Consider the following 26716-nt stretch of genomic DNA (forward strand, 5'->3'; position numbering starts at 1 on the left):
CTTCTTTGAGAAGGGAATGGTGGGAGTGCCTCCACCTGGTGCAGGCAATAAAGAGAGAGCAGTCCCTGTAGGGAATTTAAAAACAATAAAACTGAAGGAAAGTTGCCGCTTAATTATTATTTTTGCCATGCACAGACAATTCTAAACTGTGCCATTGATAAAATATTTCTCCCTGCTGGAAGAGACTGCTCATGGGGTCCCCTGCTTTGATATGTCCCTGTTTAGGAGTGTAGCCCCGGTTCAGTTAGGGACCCTCATTCTCTAGGTGATCTTATTCAATCTCATCTCAAGGACTTACTCTACCATCTATATGTTGGCCTCTCCCACCCTTCTGCCCTCCCTTCCTCCACCTCACATCTGCTTACTTGACCCCTTTCCTTGGATGTATAAACAGGGCATCTCAAACTAAACATGTTTGAAACTACAGATTCCAACCTTTCTCTCCCTCCTGACTTGTTCCATCTGCATTTTCCCTCATCTCAGTAAATAACTTCTCCATTCTTCTGATTTCTTGGGCAAAAAAACAAAAAAAACAGCATAATCATCTTTCATTCTTCTCATTCTCTCACTTGCCTCATCAAACACATTGGCAAGTCCTGTTTGCCCCTCTTGTGAAATATGTATCCGTTCCGCAACTACCTCTTTGGTTCGAGTCACTACCATCTCTCACAATGTCACCCACACCTTATTTTACTTGACTTCTCTGTATAATTGTATGCTTGTGCCTCATACTTCTGGAAAAGTTCTTGGCCTTTGGCCACTGTTTTACCCATCACTCCAGAGTCCTGTGTTTACCTCTTTTTCTCTGTCATTATCTTTTATCATGTTTCAGTGATCTTCAGTGCCACTTCTTAATTTTCCTTTCTTAGAGTTCTCTCCTTAGAACTTATCTTCCATACTCTTTGCGTTGTTCCTGAGATGTACTCACAAGTATTAGCTTCCAAGTATTTTGCACCCAGACTTCTCTTTTAAGATCTAGTTTCATAAACTTAAATGTTTTCCAAACAGCTTCGCTCTAACTCATGTCCAAATTGAGCTCATCATCTTTTCTCTCATCCTAATCTTGGACTTTTGAACTTTCCTTTTCTCTCCAGTGGAATCACTGTTCTTCCTTCATCCATGACTTTTTCTAGACAGTAATGGATTGATGTACAGTGAATGTTCCAGTAACCTTTTTTTTTTTAATAACAAAACTTCTCCTCCTCCATTCCATCTTCCACACAGTATCCCAAAGATGCAAATATGATCATGGCACCCCTGCTTAAAACTCACTTTGCCAAGATCAAGGCACCCTTTGCCAATACTTTGCATTCAGGCAAAGGAGAAAAAAAAATTGGCCATGTCTCAGAAACCATTTTTTCTACTGCTAATACAGTCCAAAGAAAGTAGTGTGCCAAATCTCATCAATCTGTTTGCTCATTAATGGATGATTTATTCAATAAACATTTCATGGGTATGCATAAGTATTGCCTTGAAAATTCATAGCAGGTTCCAATAGTACATTTTTCACTCTTGGCTCCAACCTAGCCTTTCTAATCTTCCTTTTCTGGGGCTATGCATACTTTCACTAACTTTCCCTCTCCAGCTTTATTTTACTTATGTTTGTATCCATCATTACCTAGGTCAATTCTCCTAAGTGTAATTTGGGGTATATGACCATATAAATTTGACCATTCCTTATGTGATGAAATGTAGAAAACTCCAAATAGTGAAAATCCAAGGTTTATTTACATATAATTTAGGAAACTTTTCTGCGTTTTAGGTTAATGGTAAATTTATTTCAACAATTATAGTGTTGATAAAAAAGAATTGATCTAGTCATCTGAGGATTTTCTTTTATAGCCATATATAATTCACAAAATAAATAAGCCTGCACATGAGAAGCAATAATTTCCCCATATATATAATTGTATAGAGAAATTTATTATAAGTAGTAATGGTACATTCCATGTCAGCATATTTAAGACATTAAATATTTAAAGAGTATGATACAAAGATTGTATTTCCTCACTTCGCATGGTCAACTGGAGGTATTGATAACAACAACTTACATTTCATCCTTACAATGACTTGCCATGGCAAGCAGAAGAGATCATTTTATTCCCCCTTTATAGATGAGAAGACTGGGTCCAACATATTAAGAGATCTGTTTAAATTTACACAGATGGAAGCTAAAATTTTAATTCCCATTTAATTCCCATTCCATACATTTCCCATTTAACATTGCCTCTGTGAAAACTCTAAACTATTGTCTCTGGTATATTATGAAATGTTTTGAAGAGAAAGCAAGTGTTATGTGCTTTGATGTTGTGTTTGGTCGCACATATGATTTAGGTGACTATAGAGTAAGGAATAATCTAGAAAATTAAGCAAACTCAGTGTTTGTGTATAAATGGAGATGTTTAGGGTTTTAGAGACTGCCACATTTACAAATCTGTGTATTCTGAGGTTGTTGTGACTTCTCCTTAAATTTTTTTCTTGATGAAAGGCTGATGGTGGGGGTGGGGTTTGGAATTGGAAAGGACAGGGTCCCTCTCTTCCAAGAGGAAATCTTAAGGCTGACTTGGATATCACTACCAGTCTAAAGAGTTCATCTTCTTTACTTTAAATTTTGTAAATGGCCAAACCAATGTGAATTGAACAGTCTTTACAACTTGGTACACATACCACTTTTATTGCAGAATGTAAAATTTGCTTAGGGATTTAAAAAAAACTTTCAAACTACATGGCTTAAGAAAACAATGTTTAGTTTTGTTAGCATTTGCTCTTTCCAAAATATCTACACATATAATAGTGATATTTTAAAGGTCTAAAATACTAACTTAGCTGATAGACAGAGAGTACATTACATATAAATATAACCTAAAAAGCCATAATATCGAATTGATGTAGTCTTTCCTTTGAATAATGTGCATTCAGCAGGAGGGACCAAAGCCAGAGAAGAATCATGCATGAGTGCAACTACTACTTATTCAGCTCTAGACGCTTTATATTCATTACTCCTTATCACACCTCAAAATCTGGTTATTTTCACTTCCATTTTTACAAATAAGACACCTGACTTAGGGGGAGCTAAGTAACTTGCTCTGTCAAATAGCTAGAAAGTGTTGGAGCTGGGATTCAAGTCCAAGTGTATCTGTTTCTAAGTCCATGTTTTTTCTTTTCCCTTAGCACAAATATATGCACAGGAGTAGTCCATATTCTCCTAATGAAATAGTTTTTTGAAGAACACAGGCTTCTAAGGGCCAGATAGCTATAGCAGAAGTGGGCAATTTTTATGTCACTGATGGCTCACCTTTTATCTTTGCTTGCTTAAAATTTCAAGCAAAAAGAATGAATCTCAGTTAAAAAAAATTATCATTTCAACAGAGAGTTACTCATTCTGGTTCTTCACAACAAGAGTGAATGATGGTTTTCTGAAACTAATGATGTACTATATGTTGGCTAATTGAATTTAAATTAAAAAAAAAAAAAGAGTGGATGATGGTTTCATGGATCATGACTCCAAAGGAGTATGCCTAAAGACTCACTGAGTGTGACTGAAATAAAATCAGAGTTTTGTTTTAAAGTTGTGAAACTGATTGAACTCTGTAATTGTCGTTGTAATTTAAAAACAACGCAGTCTTAGAGGGAGGCACCTATCATTGCTGAAGTCTTTGAGATGGAAGCGTAAGAGAGGATATAGAAGCTTCCAAGAACCAAAGAACATGACTGAAACAAAGAAATGCAACTTCCCTGAGAGTAAATGATACCCTTGTAAGGAGTCTTTGAAAGTGGTGAAGGGAATAGAGATAAAAATGCACTGCTGGATAGGCATTTATTTTCTTTTCATTTAAAAAAATAACTTCAGAAGGCTTTTGACCTAGCACAGAAAAGTTGGTAGCTATGGAGTAGAAAGAAGAGGTTTTCATAGATTAAAAACTTGCTCTGTGATACAAAACAACGGGCTGAAAGGAATAGCCAGTGCCCTTCGGTAGGGTAGGAATCGGTACATAGACCAGAGGTGTTTCCTGTGTTGATGAGCCACCTAGCAAAGCCAACACAATATGCTAATTTTGAAGTGAAAATCATCTCAGACAATTGGAGATTGTGATGAGTCCTATAAAGACTGAGGTGCGGATAACTGGGTAACTGACAGATGGGAGCACAATGTTTTCCCTGGTTACAAGAGAATTTTGATCTCTTAATTTCAAAACAATCAGAAATGAAACAGAATCTTATGTGGAGAAATGTATTAGAAATTAATAAATTTAAGGAAAAAATACTTCAGTAAGAGCACTTCCGAGTAAGACACATTAAGAAGTTGTATGAGTAATTTATTGAAACTAATTGATATCAGGAACTTATTAAATTCTTTTGAGGTCCCATTACACTGAGGTCATAGATGATTCAAGAAGCAGAAAGAAGTGATCACACTTCCCTGGCCTAGAGGCCCCAGGAGATACTACTCCCTTACTATATAAAAATAACTTCTGGGTAAAACCACACAGAGCAGGGCAAAGGAGCTTTACTGTTCCAGAAAATAAAAAATTACAAATCCAGCCCCGTTCAGATAATTGACACTGGAGCATCCAATGCACTTCAATCTGTGACTGCCTAGAAGAAATAATTTAAGAGAAAGCACTGCAGGTCAACAAAGATGATGTTGCTTGGTTACTCAAAACCATTTGGTAGCATGCTGAGTTGCTCAGCTTTTTAGAAGAGCACTCTTTGTATCCACATAGGAAAAGGATGGAGACCACTTGAAACCATTTTTAATTGCAAACCTGCTTCATCTGAAAACAGGCTTCACTTTTGCAGTGCACAAGCAAGTTCAGAGGTCTTTATTAAAATGTAAACTACCAAGATAATAAAAAATGTTGAACTTGATTTGTTCTTCTAGATATTGATCTTGTTGTAATGAATTTGCTTTGGAGGAGTTTGAACTGTTTTTTTAGGAGGTGGGAAATTCACATTTTAGACATCCTGGCCCAGGAGTCCTGGGGGCTGCCTGAAGGCAACAATGTTCAGGGGAGAGTATGGAGCTTTGGTGTCAGACAGACTAAGTCCAGATCCTACTTTTGCTACTCTCTGCCTTTGGGGGGAAAAAATTACTTAAAATGTCTGAGCTTTAATATCTTACTTTTTCAAAAAAAGCAGTGGTTTTTCTGTACAGATTTACTGCAAGGATTGAGTAAGAAAATGCATGTTACGTGCTTAGCACTGAACAGGTTTCCAATCAACTATTCACTTATTATTTTAAAATTAGAGTGTTGCAAATACCTTCTCTTCTATATCAGAGTCTCTGAAATATCCTAGAACAATGAATCACCTACCTGCAGTAAAGGTAGGAGGGGTTTCAAAAGGGAAATGGGGAGGAGAAGGTAGAGTTTTTGAAATGTGGATGCTTTTTTAGAGTTTCGTCTTTTCCAGGAACTGGACTCATTTTTTTTAATGGATGGAAGGAGAGTGGAACTCAAAATGTTTCCTAGGACTACAGAAAATTTTTTTCTTTCTCTTTATTACTTTAGACTAGTTGGCTTAATATTTATTCTGTTCAGTGGTATATATTTCATTTTATGTGCTATACATTTTGCTCAAAAAGTGATATACTTTATTATTTAATGCATTAGCAAATCAGCGGGAGGAGATGAGATGTGAAAATTTTGTAGGCAGATACTGTCTTAGCACTATATTTGGCAGCTTGAACATTCACCCAGTATTTTAAAAACTTACTGAACTTGTACCAAATGCTTCCCAAAGTTTGCTGATAAGAATGCAGAAAGCTCATGACTGTTGTGATCCTGAAATGTAGATTAAGTTAGACTTATTTCCAAATGACAGCAAACATTCTTAAACTTTGAATTCTCTACTTATGTATCTAGACTGTTTCAAAAATTAAAATTCCAGATCTTTCCCTGATCATTAGATTTGTATTGGTTGTAGTTTTTTTTTTTTTTTTAAAGTATTACTCCGATTAGCAGGGGAAAAAAAAAAAAAGATCTGACAGATGAAAACTTGATCATTTTTTAACTAAGATGAAATGCCTAAAATTTATCAGTTTACTTACCAGAATAATTATTCATATAAGGGAAAGGAAAGGTGAAAAGGAGTAATGAAATGGATAGGTTTATGAGTTGGGGGCGCAAGTGTGAGGAAATGAGACAGAGCCTTGAGAACCTTCTGTCTCATAATTAAAAGGGAACAGGAAGCCTAAAAATTTAGGTTTTTAAACATTGTCTTTGGAGATATAACCATTTGGGTTGGGCCAGAGGAATAAATAGCAGAATTCAGTCCAAATGAGAAAAATGAACATAAGACATAATTGCAGAATCAAAAGGAAGAGTACTTTTAGGATTTTAAAAATACGGCTTAGTATATCATTGTGGTTAAGATACCTATCCCTGAAATAAAAATGCATGGGTTCAAATCATGGCTCACCACTTGCTAGGGGTGTTGCAATGCATATAAAGGGCATCAGTCAGTACCTGGCACAGAGTAAATATTCTGTGAAATGTTGTTGATGATGGTGATCGTGATGATCGATACATCATTCCACAGAAAATGGGGCCGATTACTCCCACATTGTGTTAATAAAAATAGAGTCATTTGGTACCATTTTCAAATGTGTGATCATCACCAAATTGACAGAATAGAGTAGAATACTGGATAAATTGTCAGTGGTATTATTTTTAAATAGTATTAAATGAGAAAGGTCAGGTGCTAGAGAACACAAATTAGTAATCTAATTAAATCACCATCAAAGAGACAGATGGTGTTAACAGCAGTCAAATTTGTTATTACAGAACAATTATTAAAGTGAAATATTGAAAGATGCTATGTATCATTACTAGGTTTTAAACATTTCATTTACACAGGCAGAAAAGTATAGATTAATCAGTTCATTTGCTAAGTTAAAACTCCTTTATTAAAATATTTATATAATTTGTATAAAGGGAGCAGCATCGTTGAGGACATAAAAAATATTCTGTGGCATTGTGAACTACATTCCTTTATAAAATTATTTGAACAAGTAGATCTCAATGGCACAGTTGCCAAGTACCACGTATCCTAATTTGTGAGATTAAATGACAGTTTCTGGTTTTGACATTTTGCACATTTCCTTAAATCACTCTCAAATAAAATGATTTCAGTGTGGCACCGAAGTATTATGTAGTCGCATCATATATTCAAGGAATGTCATGTTTTATGAAATATCAGAATTTTTACAAGACTAATCGAAGTTGCTTTCTTCCGCATCCTTTCCCCCACCCACCCCACCCACCCCACCCCCCGGGCCGCCACTTGGTTTCGGGACTTCACTAAGACTAGGAAACCCTCTATAGGCTCTTTGATACTGTGGTATTACAACTGGACACATTCAGACATTCACAGCCTTTATACCAGGCCGAACTGGGTTCCCTTCCAGGCTCTGTCAGTTTCAAACTTGGGAACCTGGAGCAAGTGATCTTAACCTCTTTAAGCTCCAGTCTCCTGATTTATAAAAGAAGGATTAATATTTGCCTCATGACTTTACCATGAGGATTACATGACTATTTTTCAAGATTTATTTATTTATTTTAGAGAGAGAGCGTGCAGGGGGGAAAGGAGCATAGGGAGAGGGAGAAGGAAAGAAGCAGACTCCCGCTCAGGGGGAAGCCCGTCGCAGGGCTTGATCCCACGACCCTGCAATCATGACCTGAGCCGAAATCAAGGGTTAGGCACTTAACCAACTGAGCCACCCAGGCGCCCCTTACATGACAATTATACATGGATAGGTCATCAGAGTACTGGCAGAAATACAAACTCAATAAGTTGTCATTTTTAAATTTTTATTTTCATGAATCTTAAAAGAGTAGCAGTCATTTGGTCAAATTTTCTTAGATACTCCTGATATCTGTTTAAATAAGTATCTGATACATTGAAATATGTGTGTGTGTGTGTGTGTGCGTGCACGCGCACATGTATTTGGAAGGATAAGCATTCTTTGATAAATTATATTTTTTTCTAAAGAAGAGTGAAAGAAATGGTTTAATACACATTCACACACATTTATACAGATAATCTCCTGCTTACAATGGTTCAATTTAACATTTTTCAACTTGACAGTGGTTGAAAATGGTAAGCATTCAGTAGAAACCATACTTCGAATTTTGAATTTCGATCTTTTCCCAGCTAACCAGATGTGGTAAGATTCTCTTCCATCATGCTGGGCAATGGAAGCGAGCCCCAGCTCCCAATCAGCCAGGCCCTCACGAGAGTAAACAACCAGTAAACTTGCAAACATCCTGTGCCCACCCAACCATCCTGTTTTTCACTTTCAGTACAGTATTCAATGAATTACATGAGATATTTTCAACACTTCATTATAAAATAGGCCTTGTGTTAGGTGATTTTGCCCAACTGCAGGCTAATACAAGTGTTCTGAGCACGTTTAATATAGGCTTGGCTAAGCTATGATGTTCAGTAGGTTACATGTATTAAAAGCATTTTCGACTTGAGGTATTTTCAACTTACGATGCATTCATGGGGACTTAACCCCATCATAAGTGGATGAAGAGCCGTATATGTAACAGAATTAGTATCTGTGTTTAGTATAATTGAACGGGCTTTGAATTTAGAGGCTTGAGGCTCTGGGAAGCTTTTATAAAATTCTCATCTTGAGATTCATCTGCTTCCGCATATAGGGCGTAGATTCGTACTTTTCCTTTATTTTTTATTTATTTGAGAGAGAGAGAGAGCACATGAGAGGGGGGAGGGTCAGAGGCAGAAGCAGGCTCCCTGCCGAGCAGGGAGCCCGATGCGGGACTCGATCCTGGGACTCCAGGATCATGACCTGAGCCGAAGGCAGTCGCTTAACCAACTGAGCCAGCCAGGCACCCAGATTCGCACTTTGAATAGAAGTGTCCTGGTGACTTTGATATGCCTCACTTTGTTCTTGGTTGAGAATCTGTGAAGCTGGAAAGTTCTTGAGGAACTGACAATTTATTGGGGAAATATGCATGAACCATGTAAAAAATTATCATAATAGATCATAAGTGCTGAAACATATTTATCAGCTAATTGTTACGGGAGCACAGAGGAGGTGGCACTTGCTTTAGGTTTTGAGGGAAGAAGAGGAGTTTAACAGGAGAAGAACAAAAAGACATTCACAAAGTAAAAGGAACAACACTGGTCGAAGCATAAAGATCCAAGAGGTTGCCAAGAGGAAGAAGGTGGGTTTCTTGAATGACATATTGGATGGATATCAGTACTGTGATCAGTTTGAAAGTTATTTGGATGTATAAGCAAGAACTAAGGATGAATTCTTCGTTTCGAGACGAATTTAAGTTTTGGTTATTAAAAAACAAAAAACAAAAACAACCCATGATGTTTTTTGTTGTTGTTGGGACTAAGACACTGAGGGTTTATTATTGTTCTTTTTAAATCGATTACCACCAGAGGCCAGAGGTGTTGTACATAGCAGGAAAAACAATCAGTAAATGCAATAATAGTGCCTTGGTGTGCACTTCTATTTTCAAGGTTAATTATTTGTTTAATTAAAGCCTTGAGAATCAACCCAGAGATGCTGGTGCCCAGAAATATTAGATAAACGTGAGTCTCTTTGGTTGTGTAAGAATTGTGTGATGATCTTTTCAACCTCTCAGTACAATCCAGCCTTTTCTCATTTTGAAGACTAGATCACATTGCACCTTTATTTGTATTTTTTTCTCTTATAATTGTTGATTATTTATACAATTATATCTGCATATCACCAAGGAGGGAATTGAGGCTTAGAAAGGTTAAATTATGTACCTAAGGTCCCTTACCTAGAAACTGATGGAGTCGTGAGTGGTGCTCAGGCAATTCTGTCTTCTGGAAAAAAAGTTCTTGCCGTTTTATGAGAGATTAGACTGATGAAACAAGGAATTCAAGGTAGGAAGATTGTTGTGGAGGCTACGGAAATTGTCAGTAAAGAGAAGATGACAGAGAAATAGAGAAACATACATGGCAAGAGACAGTGCCATCCAGTCAACAGCATGGGATGACTCAGTGTGGAGAAAGAATGAGATGTTGAGGGTGATTTCTGAGGTCCAGTCATTTTTTATAGATACCCCCACAACAGGGAACACAATGGAAGAATGGAGATAGATGAAAATAATGATTTGTGCTTGGGGTTGAGTTTAGCAAACCAGGACATTGTTGGTGCTTCTGCTCTGGAACTCAAATAAAAGATGAGAATAAAGATGTGAATTTACTGACAACTTGGACATATTCTTCAAGTTTCCTCAGGTCCTTATTTTTTTGCTTTGGTCGCTCACATCAGCTATCAAATATTGAAGTGTTTTTTTTTTTTTTCTTTTTTTCTTTTCTGCTATTGTGACAGAGAAGTAAAAGTATGCTCATGATTTTTGCAATGTGCCATTGTCCTTATAACACATACTCCTATAATGTAGGCCTGGCCAAATATCCAGGATGTAAAAACCAAATGAGTCTTCGTGCTTCCGTATTTTGTCTGTACTGTTGTATTTGTTGTATGCTGCCGACCGAGAATGTGATCTAAGCTTACTACGTCCTGGACTCATTTTGCTAACCACTGTTCACTGGGATGTAAGCTGTGCTGGAGTCTCACCTGAGCTCCAGCTGGTGCTTATTTCTTTGAAAGTCAGATTTGGGGTTCTTGTGATACTGTGACTGCAGAGCTGGACGCGGTGTGCTCATTACTTTTCCCTCTAATGTCCTCTGCAGAAACTGCCTCTTTGGGAGCCAGGACCTGTGAGGAGGATCTTACAGAGCAGCAGTTGAGAGCAACCTCAGGTAATTGGTCTTATTCCTTTTCAAAATTTTGTTTGTTCTAAGTGAGTTACATTTGTTACTCTCATAATTTATGTAATAAATATATCTCTAGAACTTCTCTAATGAGATCTGATCAGATCTCTTATACAAATAGGTTAAAAGCAAAATTAAATATAAAATGACATATATGCTATATTTGGATACATATATAAATTAACATCTTAAAGAACAAGCAACTTCTGCAGGATAATTTCTCACATCTACATTTATACACTATGAGGTTTCACCTAAGTAGTCAGTTTGTTACAAAGTAGAAGTCAAAAAGCCAGATATTATGTTTCCCCAAATCAAACAACCTAGTTGGTGGAGTTATTTTGGGGTAATTAATGAGTTGATTGGACTTTGTACACTCATGTCAACACATTTACTAGTCCCTGTGCTCTGTGTGTTTGTGTGTGTGTATTAAAAAAAATGGCAGCAATGCTTTCTGAGCTGCATTATATTCAGATAATTTAAGAGGAAATTCACCCTTGTTGCCACAACACACCTCATTTATTCCTGGCTTGATCCCAATTTTCAGATTTCTACAATTATGCTATATAATATGACCAAAAAAAGATTATAAAAAGTCCTTTGCATTCATAATGGGGAATTGAAATACATTTTACAAGTGAAAACATTCCTCCAGTATAAAGTCAGAACTTCTCTCTTTAAAAATTCTTTGAAGTTAAGTTCACCTTCACCTATGCATTCTCATGAACACTTTTTCATTTTATATGTTGTTTTCCACCTACGAAATTGGAGAGCATATTTAACCAATTCTCTTCCCTCACCTACAGCCCAATCAGAGGATTTCATTAATGATCAGTTTGGAGGTAATAGGCCAAATATCAAGACTATGACAAAAATATCAAACAAAAAAGAAAACACTCCCTGCCAATACATTTATTTATTGTTTCGTGAACAAGGGCACTGCGATCTGCACCTTCACCTAGGTCTCTGAGAAGCTTTATATTGAGATACTGTCATGCCTTCTGGACATTTTCACAGAGATATTCTATAGGGAAGTCCAATAGAACAAATTCCAAGTGGAATTTCTCATGTTTGCAAGACTGTTTCTTCTCTTTCTCCATCTTAACTGATGCCATCCTGCTATAAACGTAGTTATCCCAAGTAAGAAAACTAGGAATCCTCAATTTTACTCAAAATATTAGTGCCAGGGACTGTTGGGCATAAGTCATGAATAAGACAGATGACTTCTCTCGTTTTTTTAGACAATATTTCTATACAAATAACGAAGTTCTATTCAGATTGCTGTGAACATAATGGAGGAAATAAAAGAGGTAATGTGCTAGAGCAGAGCTTCTCAAAGTGTGGTTGCCATACGAGCAGCATCAGCACAACCTGGGAATTGTAAGAACTCACGTTCCTGGTCCCCATCCTACATTTACAGAATCAGAAATACTGAGGATGGGGTCTGGCAATCTGTAGTTAACAAGCCCTCCAAGTGATGTGATTCCCACTAAAGTCTGAGAATCCCACCCGTGTTACAGGTGTTGAGCATTTTTAGAAGCAGTGGTCAGAGAAGTTCCCTGAGGAAGTGACAGGTCAGCTGAGTCCTAACTAATGAGAAGGAGCCAATTGCCCGAATTTGGAGAAATGCCTTCCAGGTAGAGGTGGAAAGAAGTTGGTGATGTTCTCGGAAGAGAAAGAAGGCTAATGTCTCCAGAGAGAGGTTAGTGAATGAGTAGGTGAGTAGCATAAGGTGCAGTCAGAAAGGTAGACAAAGGCCTGGTAATTTCAACCACAGTGAGAAGTTGGTATATGATTCTAAGTGAAATAGGAAGTATGGCAGGGTACAAGCAGGAGACTAGCTTGATTCTATAGGATGTGCAGCATAAATTGTTGGCAAGCAAGAGCAAGGCTTATCTAGTTATTCGACCATTTCAAAATCCAGGTAAGAGATTAAGTGTACTGGCAATGGAGATGTAAAGAAATAGATTTAGTTTGTACTAAATATTTTGGAATTTGACATAATAGAACTTGCTGATAGATTGTATGCATATGAGAAAGAGAAGAGTCAAGGAGGACTCTTGCTTTTGGTCAATGGTAGTGGTACCACTAACTGAGATGGGTGAGTTGAGGGAGATGGGGTAGATTGGTGGCAGAGTGAGTTGTGTTGAGGGGGAAGCAGAAGTTCTAATTTGGGGGCGCCTGGGTGGCTCAGTTGGTTAAGCGACTGCCTTCAGCTCAGGTCATGCTCCTGGAGTCCCGGGATCGAGTCCCGCATCGGGCTCCCTGCTCTGCAGGGAGTCTGCTTCTCCCTCCGACCCTCCCCCCTCTCATGTGCTCTCTCTCATTCTCTCTCTCAAATAAATAAATAAAATCTTTAAAAAAAAAAAAGAAGTTCTAATTTGGGCATATTAAGTTTGATATGCTTTCTAGATATCTAAATGTAGATATAAAAATTTAAAGTGATGGATCTGGATGCTATCATCTAGGCAGATTATTATTTTTCCTCAAGTTAAACTCCTTTTGTAGATAGAGAAGAGAATAGGGTTTCGGACCAATGCTGGAGACACTCCGATATTTAGATTTTAAATGGAGGAGGCTTCAGCAAAGGGGAAGAAGAGGGAACTTTCAGAGACATACGATAAAAATCACAATAGTGTGATGCAATAAAATTCAAGAGAGGGACCTTTTTTCAAGGAGAAGGGCATAGTAACTTTTGTTGAGCAAGGTTAAGTAATATGCAGATGGAAAAAGTGACCACTGGATTTCCCAGCATGGAAGTCATTGGTGACTTTCAGAAGAGCAATTGATTGGAAGCCAGACTGGAGAGGGTTGAATAATGAAGGTGATTTAGTAGAGAAAGAGAAAATGCAAACAAACAAACAAAACCACCCAAACCAGACCAAAATCAAACCAAACAAACGAGTACTTTTAAAAAGTTTTATTAAAGGGGATTAGAATGGGATAGCTTCTGGACTCCTCTTCTTCTCACAATTTTGCTTCCTAAATTAAATTTAGTGTTCCAACTAATAAGTCTTGCCTGTCTTCTATATTCCATGCACTGTTCCAGGTGCTTCTGGCAAAGAAATAAACAAGATAATTACTGTTTTCTGTAAAGGTGTACCTATCAGGGGAAGTAGGCTATACACAGATAATTTTCACACACTAGGATAAGTTTTTTGACATCAATACATAAGAAAATAAAAGCAATCATTAATTAATTAATTAATTAAAAATTTTAAAAAAATGTACCCAGAAACATTAATCTTTGTTCAACATTCAGGGAAGAGTTTTTGGAGAAAGAATTAATGATACTAGTAATAATATAGCTAGCATTTTTTAGTACTTATTTGTGTTAGGCTCTGTGCTGACTGATTTTTCTTCATTTATCTTATAACAAACCTGTGAGGTAGGTGTTACTAACCCCATTTTTATGGATGATGAAACTGATATTTCCCAAGCTCGGCTTGAAGGAAAAGTGAGGGTTATACAGTGGCAAAAAAAAATTGTTCTAGGTAAGACAAAGAAATATCATGGTATATCTTGGAGGAGGAGGGCGTTAATAATGGTTATGTGTTTCTGGAACAGTGGTTCACACAGTATGGCCCTTGGACCAGAAGTATAGCATCACCTGGGAACTTAGAGATGTGAATTCTCAGGCCACATTTTAAACCTACTGAATCAGCAGCTCTCGGGGTGGAGTCCAGCAATTTGTATTGTAACAAGTCTTCCACGTGATTCTGATGCCCTAAAGTTTGAGAAGACTGTTTTTGAAATTAAATGCTGGGTAGGAAGGGAAGAAAGATGAGACTGGGGTGGTAGGCAAGGACCAGGTATCTTGAAGGTATTCTTGCCATGTACAGAAGATGGAGCTTTTTCTTTGTAGGTGATGGGTATCGCTCTTAAGATTTAAGTAGGTAAGTTAGATGTAAGTAGATCAAATGGAGGATAGATTTGGATGGGGTGGGTCTGTACAGAGAGACAATGGAGGAGGTCAGGAAAGAATTCTTAAGAGCCGGGTGTCTAGAATAGAGGCTCAATATCTAAAATTAAAACTAATATATGAAATGTTTAAGTTATTATTCTCTGTTTCCTCTTTACATGATTACTCCATGGGCTTAAAAAGTATGCAGTGTTTTCCTTAGACAACTCAGAGGGTTCCCAAACACAATTGTAAAATAAAGCAGTGGGAACCAAGCACAATTGGCTGGAGCTTAGATCAGAGGGCTATTACTGAAGTAGATTTGCTTAAAAATTGTATAATTTTATAGAATAAATTAATAGTGATTTTCCAATTATTTTTTTTATTATTCCAGTGGAAGTCTTCTAGGCTAGTCACTCAAAAACCTTTCTTTCTTTTAAATATAGTTTATGTGTATGTGTAGAGTAACTTATAAGATCATTATGTGAGGCGTGATAAAAATGCTAGGGGAAGTTATTGTAATACACCTGTATAATATGAGACTACAGTAGTAGTATTTTGTCTTCTTCCTAGTATTTTGAAACATTTAAAAATAAAAATGCATTATCATTTATTTGAAAATTGGGAAGTCTTACAGGACCCTAATGCACATTTTAAGCTTAAGTACATTCATGTCATAAAGTTTAGCATATGAATACTGTATTTTTTATATTCCATAAAGCAAAAGCATAATTAAAAATGTGTGTGTATATATATATATATATATATATATACTGTGAATACAACAGTATAATGAAATGTTATTATTTTTTTAAAGGTTTTATTTATTTATTTGACATAGAGAGACACAGCGAGAGAGGGAACACAAGCAGGGGGAGTAGGAGAGGGAGAAGCAGGCTTCCCGCCGAGCAGGGAGCCCGATGCGGGGCTCGATCCCAGGACCCTGGGATCATGACCTGAGCCAAAGGCAGACGCTTAACGACTGAGCCACCCAGGCACCCCAATGTTATTATATATAATAGTGAAGAAACCTATTGATGAAAATGAAAACTCCTTTAGCATCTTTATTTTGGAATTTTATGTAACTTAGTGTCATTATTTTGCAATTTTATGGAATGGAATTTTATGGAATTTTCCTTAGTTTTAAGGCATTCCATTAATACATTAATATTACATATTAATACCTTAATTATATCTATATATATTTTTCCAATAAAGTGCCTTACATTTTATGGCATTTTACAGTTGAGGAAATGTGGTATTTGAAAATTAGAATGTAGACACCCCTTCCTTTAACCCCAAATCCAACCTACAGTTTTCCTAGAAAGCTGTTTCTCCTCATTAATACTCTTGACTCTAAAGTCTCTTTATAACATGAATGTCAAGTTTCTTTTAAAAGCTCTCTTTAAGGGCGCCTGGGTGGCTCAGTTGGTTAAGCGACTGCCTTCGGCTCAGGTCATGATCCTGGAGTCCCGGGATCGAGTCCCGCATCGGGCTCCCTGCTCGGCGGGGAGTCTGCTTCTCCCTCTGACCCTCCTCCCTCTCGTGCTCTCTGTCTCAAATAAATAAATAAAATCTTTAAAAAATAAATAAATAAAATAAAAAAAAAATAAAAGTTCTCTTTAAGAATGAAAGTGAGCTTTTTTTTTTTCTGCCTCGTATGAAACTTTATGGTGTCTATACATTACCCTTTGATTATTTTTTGTATGATTAAAAATTTGCAAAGTTCTATGGCTCCAAGGAGCCTACCTGTAATAAACAGCTTACGCCTTCCAAACCACAAAACAGCGCTGAATTGCTTGAGCGTTAGCGCTAATTGCCTGCCTACTTCAAAGGAAGAACCAGGAAAGAGGGAGGGGGAAAAAGTCACAGAAGCAGAGGTAATGCGGGCAAATCCACCTCGAGAGGTTATGAGTTGTGGCTTGGAAGAGCCAAGCAAAGTTATGGCCTCAGAACTGCTGTTTGCGATTAAGTTGATGGGGAGAGTCTACCCCACAATCTTTCCCTGCTGCTGACACAGAGTCTTTGTTCACATTCAGATTTCTCAAACTGTTGCCAGGGTCAGGCTGAGGTCAGACACCACAGTGATGTATAGAAGAACATGTCTGGGAATTTCTCTCACACTTAAAACACATCCTGGAAAATGAGGAAGACCCTGCAAAAACTGTCTGATGAGACCCAGATTATACTGTAGTTTTTTTTTTCTTTTAGTACCTTCATAATTTTTGTGTTCTTCTCCTGACACACTATATTTTATTAATGTGAGTTGCGATAGCCCTTACAATTTTATGTCCCCTCAAGATAAGGACACTCGGTAGCACTCTGACACTTCATTTTCCAGCCCTGGGGGAAAGGGCCAGTAAATCTACTCAAAGAAGTCTTGCATCCCTTCCCCAGGATGAGTTGAAAAGTAATTGCCATGGGCTGTCGTAGGTAGAAGGCTTGACACTGGATGTCACGTCACATGTGTGGACTTGGCAGCGAAACGGCCCAATCCAGTCATGACCTCAGCCTTCCCACCTCCCCCCCTCCAAACCAAGCCGGCCATGGTCCCCACCCAGGCTGGCCCCTGCCGGGAGGAGGGAGCCTGTGTTTGATCAGTAATTATCACTGATGGGGCGAAAGCAGGCTAGAGCCTTAAGAAGTGTTGATTCTCTCCTCTTAAGGTAAAAATTTCACAGGTATTTGCCTGAAAGGGAAGCTTCCCCCAAAGCCCTCAGATGACTGACCCCCTCCACCACGGACCTCAGCTCACTTTTGTGCAGTGGCAAAGTGCAAATATGGAATCAATGGATTTGTATGGTGCCCTTTGAGGACTCACAGTTGAAACAAGCTCTTATTTCAGATAATGTTCTTGTTTCCCCCATTGAGCCCAGAACTGCCCCCTTCTGTTGTATCCTGCTCACACAGTTGCAGAGCCAGGCTGGCAAGTGAGGCACTAAATAGCAATTTTTTTTCTTTCTTTTTTTTTTTTTGTGCTCAGCTGCTACATATGACAGTGGATATTTCATTCTGCTGTCAGAACATTATTAATAAAACATGGGGTGTGGAGAGGGCCACGATTTCCCCTTTCAATCACTATAGCATTTGCAATGAAAATTTTATGCAGTGTGTAATATTCAGTTAATGCTTGACACTTAAAATGTCCGTAGCAGCGTTTTGTATGGTTATTGAAGGGTTAATTGTATCATGTTCTCAGCATACAAGCTCTGCTTATCAAAAGCAAATAGAAGAGTGTATGCAAATGTGTGTCGATGACCTTTTGCCTTTCCAGGGTTAATTTATATGGTCATTAAAGATTTTATGAAATTGAGCAGCCTGGTGCTTCACATCCCATTTTACCTTCTTCTCCTAATTTATGTAATTCCTACCTGAACAGGGGGAATATGATTTTTATTTTTTGTGCTGCAATGAAAACAGCATGCCTTGCTGTGGGGAGTTGCGAGTCTGGTTATCTGGCATTACTCAGATTGCTAAAAATTCATTAAAATGTGACATCAGCACCGTGAGAGACAAATGATCGCAGGATGAAAGAGAACAGTGGGCCTTTCACGGATTAGTGCTATACAGACCCAGCATAGAGGCTAACTGCATAAACAGATTAATCCACCAGCAGCGGCATGGCTAAGATTTACAGAATAATTAAATAGGGTTGAGTTACTATGAGGATTTCCATGTAATCTAGCTGGTGTGAACCCGTGAATGAGGTGTGGGATGATGTGGTTGTCATAGAAGAAGTATACCTTCTTATGCTGTCCGATGCCCTGTATAGCTCCCCCTATAGAAGACAGACACGCGCACGCACACACACATACACCCCCCCCAATGTAACTGAAGTTTTGAGATCCTGCTCAGACAAATTCCAAAAAATTCCCCTGGGGCCTGGGGACTGAAGGCAGGAGTAGCACCTGTCTCATGTTTAACCCGTCGTGTTCACATTATTTCGCCAAGAATTTTTTCCAAGAGTTGGGTTTGCTCTGTCATCTATCCAAGGCCGTGGAACAGTAACTCCATGTAGTTTAGAAGTTTTACTATTAAAATGACAGAATTGCCTTGCACCTATTCTTAAACCTTTTCTAGCTTACCCATCCTGGAAGTGGTTTCTTCTATTTTAATTTAGTACAGGCATATTTTCTCAATGGATGTGAAAGAAGTTACTTGAGATGACTATTTGCATTGGTACGGTCAGCAGGTTCTAACAGAGACTTGAGAATAAATTTGTGTTCTCTCTTCAGAGTAGAATGTCTGCAGATGATTCATAAATAGCACAGTTTTTAAATGGTCTCGTTTACTTTAGTGGGCACCCTTCTGGGGTTTTCGATCCTACTGACAGGTCTCCTTCTCTTAACAGAAGAACAAAGTGAGGAGGCAGAAGGAGCTGCTAAGCCGGCAGCAGTGGCTGAGGAGGAGGAGAAAGACACAAGTGAGAGAGACAATAGTGAAGGCAAAAACTCTAATAAAGATTCTGGTAAGACGCTAGCATCCTTCACCTTTCTTTCCTCCACCCCATGCCTTGCAATCAGCCCTTCCGTCACCCCCACCAAAGCTTATTAAAAGCTTTTATTCATTTTAAACTGTCTGAACATTCCCACTACTATTCATTGCATGTGCATTTTGCATGTGATTTCTATCAGTAGCCTCCCATTGACCTATTTTTAATCATAACCATCTGACAGAATAGATGTGGATAAGTTGAAGAATATTACAGGACGACCAGCGAGATTATTTTTTAATCAAATCAGTTTGTGTGCTTGTAATTTTTTAAGCGCCTTTCATTAATCTTAGCTATACTTGTGAGTCCTCTGATGGCATATTAATTTTTCATAAGCACAGGATTAGATATCACTTGAATTTTTTCATCCAGTCACATGCACCCCCCCCAAACCACGTAACCCTAAAAATAAATGTTATTTTTCCTTGCTTTTTTACAACTTACACTCAGGAATTTGCTCTTTTTAAGGGCATCTATTTGAGGCATTTCAAACAAAGTCCAGTGGAAAAGTTTACAGATGATTCAGCCTAAGAAAGAGGAAATATCATTGAAAAGGGATTAGGTGCTGGGTAATTTTGATCTTCTAGAATAGACAAATCCCAGTAATGAAAGCTACTGTCTTTGAAAACAAACCTTCGTGTCATGACATTTACTTGTGCACAAACAAACCCTAGGCCAGCATCTGGTGTGGATACCTAAGGCTTTTTCTGTGTTTGATTTGGCAAATATATGACTTCATCCATGCTTTGTATGTATGAGATGGAAATCTATGGTCGCAATGAATATTACATTGGCTACTTTTGCTGCACGCTATACCTAGTTTTATTATGTTGGACTCATCGAAGCAGAAGAAGTGCGGAAACTGGTTCAAGCCTATTAGTTTCAGGTGCTCATCTATCTTTTCCTTGAATTCCAGTGACAGCTGCATATAAAGAAGCCTGTTTTCACTATGAAGACGTTGGGTTGTGCAAAAGTATCATTTTTACGTGCAAGTTTGTTTAAGCCTGAATTAGCCCAAATTTGTCATTCGGTCTCTGCCTAAGTGTTGCATTCCCTTCAAAAAGTATTTGAAGGGCCCCTCTACTCCCCGCCCCCCTTCGTTCAATGCTGGGTTTCTCTCAGGGGTCCAGTGAGAAAGCGCCACGTAAATTTGCGTCTAGGACCGAGTGGCTAACATACGATCCTAATTTGATTTAAACAAAGAGGATCTAAGGTTGGTACGGAGCCTAAAGCAGTGTAAAAAAGATGCCATAGCTATGTATTAGTAAACTGGCTCCTGAGGTTACTGATGAGGGATTTGAAATACCCAGTGATCAGTTAAGGTCAAGGGTAGTGCCATCTAAACCTCATTTTGAAAATAATTGGAAATCACAAGGTGGTCAGTTTATTCATTCTCTAGGATGGGCCTCATCAAGGTTAGCTGTTTGGCTACTTCAGGGAGGGCAGGCTTCTGTCTGCATTCATTGGTGTCCTTCTCACAGTCGTACCAAAAGACATTGCAAAGCATGTCCCTCCCATTCTTTAAAAGAAAGTGTAAAACACACCGGTAGCACATTAGTGGTAATTAAATAAGTGCTCGTGTAATACCTAGGCATATGACGTTACGCTTGGTTTTAAATATCTAATGCCTTCCAAAGAATGGATTCTGGGAATCTCTTGAAAATGGATCCAATCTTACCGTTGAGGAAGGAGTCTTACTTGGAACATACCACAGATGCAGGGGCTGTATGTCCACCAGCACTGTTTACCACTCTATATAAATAACGGGCTCAATCACTCCCTAATGGCCTGATGAGTTATTGTGCTTTCTTGGGTGCCTAATTGTACCATCTAGACAGGGCTTGAGCTTCTGAGAGAATACAGAACATTGTGTAATGTTAATTGTTTAAAACGATTTTTTATTCCTGCAGAAATGCCTCCCCAGGTGTATCTGTAGAAATGAAAATGGGATTTATGCACCCACTAAAAGCAATTACTGAGATGCAAATATTTAGCCCTGAAACCTCTTAGACTTCAAAACGGCTCTTGTTACTGACAACTACCACAAACTTGTAACAAAGTTTTCCACTTTCTAAATTGAATCTGATTAGGTGAAAAAATTATCACGTGGATTTTTTTTCCCTTGTAAATATTTCTAACGATTGAATAACCACTTATGTCTATACTGTTTTTTTTTTCCTTATGTCAGTTATAAATGTCAAAAAATAATAGCAAACTCATACATGAACCACTTTTGTAAAGTGTTGGATGGGAAAACAGTGTGACCCCACTTTAACACAGAATTTTTTTAGACAGGAAGGAATTAACACACGTTGGGAAGACTATGTTTGTGTAAGCTGTTGTGCTGGGTTGCTGACATTAATCTCTAGGACTGCAGCTTTCAAAATGAGACTTGGCAATATGGAAGTTATATTTGTTGAATATTCATTCATAATAGAAAAGCCTCCTAATGCCTCATTTATATTGTCATTTAAATCTAGTGCCACTTTAGATTAATTATAATCCAAATTATAGCTCTGTGCAGTACAAGAATTAATATAGAGTTTATCCAGATTAATACATTTGCATTGAAAATGTAATATGTCTCTGCCGTGGCTAAGGGGACCACTTTTTAATAAGGGAGTAAACATGAGCAAAGATGGAAATTAACCTTCATTATTGCAATTAAAATTATCCTTTCATTCTAGTCTCATTAGAAAGAATACTGTACCAGTAATTATAATTTAGACTTATTTGTAGTTGAATAACATCCTCTGTTATATTCAAGTTTTGTAGTATTCAAACTTTATCAAATACATTGATTGATAGATAATAACTCAGTTTTTTGTTTTATTGTTTTTTTTTTCCCCCAGATTTGCTTTGAGTACATATGTGTTATTGGATTTTCCTCGCTTATTATGAGTATAAACCACCTTACAACCTTCCGTATTTTAGGGATTGGAAAGTATTAAGTAGGCAGCATCTGAATTGAAATGAATTATGTCATTTTTATATTAGCAATCTCATGCAAGCTAAGTAATCCCATAACTAACAGATAATCATTGGCGCATCTATTTGGCAGTGCTTATTTGTAATTAGATTTCATTTTTTAGTTAACGTGCATTAAAATGGCATTGTTTTTTGAGAATATCGGGAGGTCTTAATAACACAAAATGAATTGTGCTCTCATTTCAAAATTTTGTCTAGGGTAACAAGTAGGGTTTACTTCAAATAAAGTTGCGGTCATAAACTGTGAGTAACCACAAAACTTAATCAAAACTTTCCAAAATTGACAGGTCGCTATTTAATGTAGTTCTAGGATAAGACAATTCAGAAAAAGATCCCAGAATTGATCCCTATAATTTATTGAGTAGGCCATTATCCTTGAGATAGCACCCGGTTGAGTAGAAAGGCATGAGTGCATAAAATGTAACGTCCATCATTTTTGCAAGAAGTTCTGATGACCTGCCTTATCCTCAGGAGTCTGTTTTTGTTATGTTACTGCATCTCAGCTTCCTCTGCTTCTTCTTATCAATGGCATCTGCTTCTGGGTGCCTAGCTACAACTGAGTGGGGTGGGAGGGGAGCTAGCCCTTATTTATAACTTCTTTTTAATTTAAAATAAGATGATCTTTAGGAAGCCCCTAGCTTGCATTAAGATCATGGTTTAATTAACTAAGTTAGTTAGCCAAAAATTATTGAAGTTGACACATATATTGGGTGGACTACTATAGCCAACGGTTACGGCAGTGGCTATGAAATAATGACCCTAAAATTGAACTCTTTGCTTCCTCGATGCAATGTGGAAGGTCCCTAAATTAAAAAACAAGCATATTGTTGATGAATATTAACAAGGGTAAAAATAAGAACATGGATTAATTATACCAAATATTTACACCAATCTATAACATAGTCTAAGTAAAATGTTTCAAACCTCGAAAGCAATGTTTTTTGATCCTTTATAGTACCAACATTAGAATATATATGCTTATGAAAATAAGGCCATAGCTATAAATTTAATAGATTTAGAAGTTTATGGAAGGTTTATTCTATAACTAATGTTCCATAGGGCCTGCAAGCAATCAGAGTCATGGAAATTATCTTTTAACTTGTGTGTGACAGTTTTTGATAGCATGGGGAATTGGACCAACTTATTATTTGGTCACGTCTAATTCTACCATGTACACAAGAGAATGATAAGGGGATATGACATAGTATTATTCTCTTAAGGGAACATAGTCTTACTCACTAATGGGCAACTTTTTAAGAAACATCTTTCAGTTTCACAGGGAAAAGCAACTGATAGACGTTTGCTGATTTAAATGACAATCATTTTATAGCACTTGATCTGACACCGGAGGGAGTACATTTTATTTGCAGAATACTGTATGGCATATTGTCTTCCTAAATGTTTATTTATAACACTATTAAGACAATAGCATAAAGGATGTTTTGAGAAGAAAAAACATATTTTTTGATGCTAGAATTAAGTATGAGATACACATTCCTGTTTTGAACTATCTTTTGGATACCAAATACTTGAATATTCCTTAATAAATGTAATGAAATTCTTCAGTCCATCTCAAATTTAAGTTCATTCGAATACAAATATGATAAATTATTTTTTCAAATATTTACAAAGAATCTAAATTTCTCCAAGGCATGTGTATATATAGGACAAATGTACTGATTCAAATAAAATCTAGTGTTTATAAATCTAGAAATCAATAGCAGTGTAATTTGTTGAAGGCATAGCACTAATTCTGTACCTAACCACAAACCTCAAGGGGGTAAAATTATTGTCATCATGTCATTAAAATTCTATTTTAATTTTGGTCTCCTCAGAGTCACTCTTACTTTTAAATTTCTTTCTGAATTTGAAATTCCTAAACTTATTTATATGGTAGAAAACAGGCATCTCTATTCAGGACAGAAAAAGAGCATATTTTTTGGTTCGTTTTTACTTTGTTTCCATAACATCCTTGACCTTATTTTTAAATTAAAACTGGGTTATTCTGCAATAAGGTGCAATTTGTTCATTTATATGAACCGTATGTGGATTGAAAAAAAAATCAAGATAAATCATGCACAGCATACAATCAGATTACGCCTAGACTCTATATTTACGTGGAGTCTGATAGCAATCAATGGTTTAGCTTCATTGCATTTCAAGATGTATTTGCACCCAGTTGTCCAGTGATAGTGTCCTCACCCTGGAAATAATTTAGTTGCAAATTGACTGGAAGATGGTGAAAATTGAAAGTTAAAATTAGAAATACTCATAATAAACAGCAGAAAAAAGGTCAGATGATGCTGCGCTATGATGAGATTGGAATGGATGGTAAATGAGGTTTTGTGTTTGTCGTGAGATGTATGTGACATGCCTACCCAATGTCGCTGTAATATCCAGCCTCACAGAGGAGATTATCGGGAAAATTGATGCTGGAAAGAATTTTCTGTTAGATTGGGAAATTAGAATTGCACTCTTTTCTTTGATGCGTGTGACGCTTCTGCTCATTACATTGCTCATCTAGGCAAAATTCTAAACCGTCTTTAACACCAAATATTCGGATAAACCTCATAAAACAATTGTCTTCTTGAGGTTTGGACCATAATGTTATGTGTACAGCCAACTGCTGAAACATCTAAAATAAAGCGCAAATCACAAAAAGCAGTGACAGATATGGAACGTATAGTAAATTTTTAAAATCCTGTATTCACCACGTGAAAATATTATTTTTATTTCTGAATTATAACTAGTCAGTTCGTCTTGGTATTTTTGAAATGTGTTCAGCGTCCAAGAATTTTAGAAAAGAGGTAAGTAATTAAACATTAGTAAAAGTAACTATTTCCTAAGTTAGCATTTGTGAATGGGAGTAGATTAGCTTTAATGTGATAAAGGCATTCTGCGACACCAGAGAGCATGTGTTATGGATGAATCTTTCAAGGTCACCTAGGGTTATCTAAACATGAGACAGGAGTACATTTTAAAAGATATTTATAAAGCCCACTTAGTAGATAAAAAGAAGTGTGCTTTTTGCCTTTTGAGATTCGCATCATTTAAAAGTGTTTGTCCAGTCATTTTTATGATTCCGTGGATTTAGAGTCAGAGCTATTTGAAAAACATACAATTTTTCGGAATTTGATGTTGTGAGTCTTTTAAAATTGAGGTGTTCTATTCTTTTTTGGGAATCAGGAATAATCGCACCAGAAAAGGAGCTAAAAGTCAGTGTGGGAGGGGGGACCCAGCCACTCCTGCTGGCGAAAGAAGAGGATGTTGCAACAAAAAGATCAAAACCTACAGAGGACAATAAATTCTGTCACGAACAGGTAAAAATGCTTTTTCCCTTTGCTGTGTACACCTGTTTTTATTGTTGTTGTTGTTGTTGTTATTGCTCCTGATAGTTTTAGAGCCCCAAACGAGTTCATGCTGTTGAAACGTATGTAGACATTGTGATCAGCAGGACAATTAGTTCTTGGTGTTACTTCTCGTGTTCTGAAGTCATCCGAGCCCATCCACTAACGGCGGCCATGTTTATTCCATGTTCTCCAGTTCTTTCAGTGTCCTTATTGTAACTACAATAGTAGGGACCAAAGTCGTATCCAGATGCATGTCCTGTCACAGCACTCGGTGCAGCCCGTCATCTGCTGTCCCCTCTGCCAGGACGTCCTCAGCAACAAAATGCACCTCCAGCTGCATCTGACGCATTTGCACAGCGTGTCTCCGGATTGTGTGGAGAAGCTGCTTATGACAGTAAGGAGCCCAAATGTTGCTGCGGGTGTGACACGATCTCTCTAAAAGTATCAACACGAAATCTGTAATTATTGGTTGAGAAATTTATTTTTTTCTGACTACTTAAAGCTCTCTTACAGACTGTGTTCTAGAAATCACAACCGAGGCCCATTTATTTGTCGTCTCTTTTGCTTACGGAGAAAGAAAATATGATACGAGGCATAGCTTATTCAGTAACATGCTTTGCTGTCTTACTTCTGCATCTGTAATGTTAATTAAATGACTCTTGTGGGCACATTACGTTTCAAACTTTCCTCATGGTCATTATAAAAAAAATAGGCCGACAAAAACCTTCAAATCGTGTTTTTTAAAAAAGAAAGGAATGCAGCATTGCAACAGCGTCGCTCTAAAATTCGAAGGCATAGCCTTGGCCTGTAAGATCCACAAAATGCCGCCCCCCCCCCTTCTTTTGGGAGAAGGGAAGTGGGATAGGCTACTGCCCAGTGACAAATGTGATGGAGTCTGATTTCTGGGCTCCATGTGACACGAAACCCTTTGGTTCTCATAGGTGCCTGTGCCTGATGTGATGATGCCCAACAGTTTGCTACTCCCAGCGGCCGCCTCGGAGAAATCAGAGCGGGACACACCTGCGGCCATCACAGCTGAGGGATCTGGGAAATATTCAGGTACGCCAGCCTGGGCGCAGGATCTGCGGAAAACACGCTCAGGGGGCTCGCATGCGTGGTGATGTTCCAGGATTATGACTACCAAAGTTTTTTGTTTTGTTTTTATAAAAAGCATGGAGGGAAAAAACTGTGGTGTTT

At 37.6% G+C, this 26716-nt stretch overlaps 1 protein-coding gene across 2 annotated transcripts in view; it reads left to right on the plus strand.

The window, feature by feature from the left end:
• ZFHX4 (zinc finger homeobox 4) overlaps positions 1–26716 on the plus strand; it is a 182124-nt gene that overhangs the window by 137512 nt on the left and 17896 nt on the right. For both annotated transcript variants that reach the window (XM_035011394.1, XM_035011395.1), the window contains exons 5-9: positions 10708–10776; positions 19041–19157; positions 25356–25489; positions 25713–25913; positions 26461–26578. In XM_035011394.1, the coding sequence (XP_034867285.1) occupies positions 10708–10776; positions 19041–19157; positions 25356–25489; positions 25713–25913; positions 26461–26578 (639 nt within the window). The remainder of the gene's footprint in view (positions 1–10707; positions 10777–19040; positions 19158–25355; positions 25490–25712; positions 25914–26460; positions 26579–26716) is intronic.

The sequence above is a fragment of the Mirounga leonina genome, unplaced genomic scaffold (assembly GCF_011800145.1).
Source record: "Mirounga leonina isolate KUSES-001 unplaced genomic scaffold, KU_Mleo_1.0 Mir_165, whole genome shotgun sequence".
NCBI classification, from domain to species: Eukaryota; Metazoa; Chordata; class Mammalia; order Carnivora; family Phocidae; genus Mirounga; species Mirounga leonina.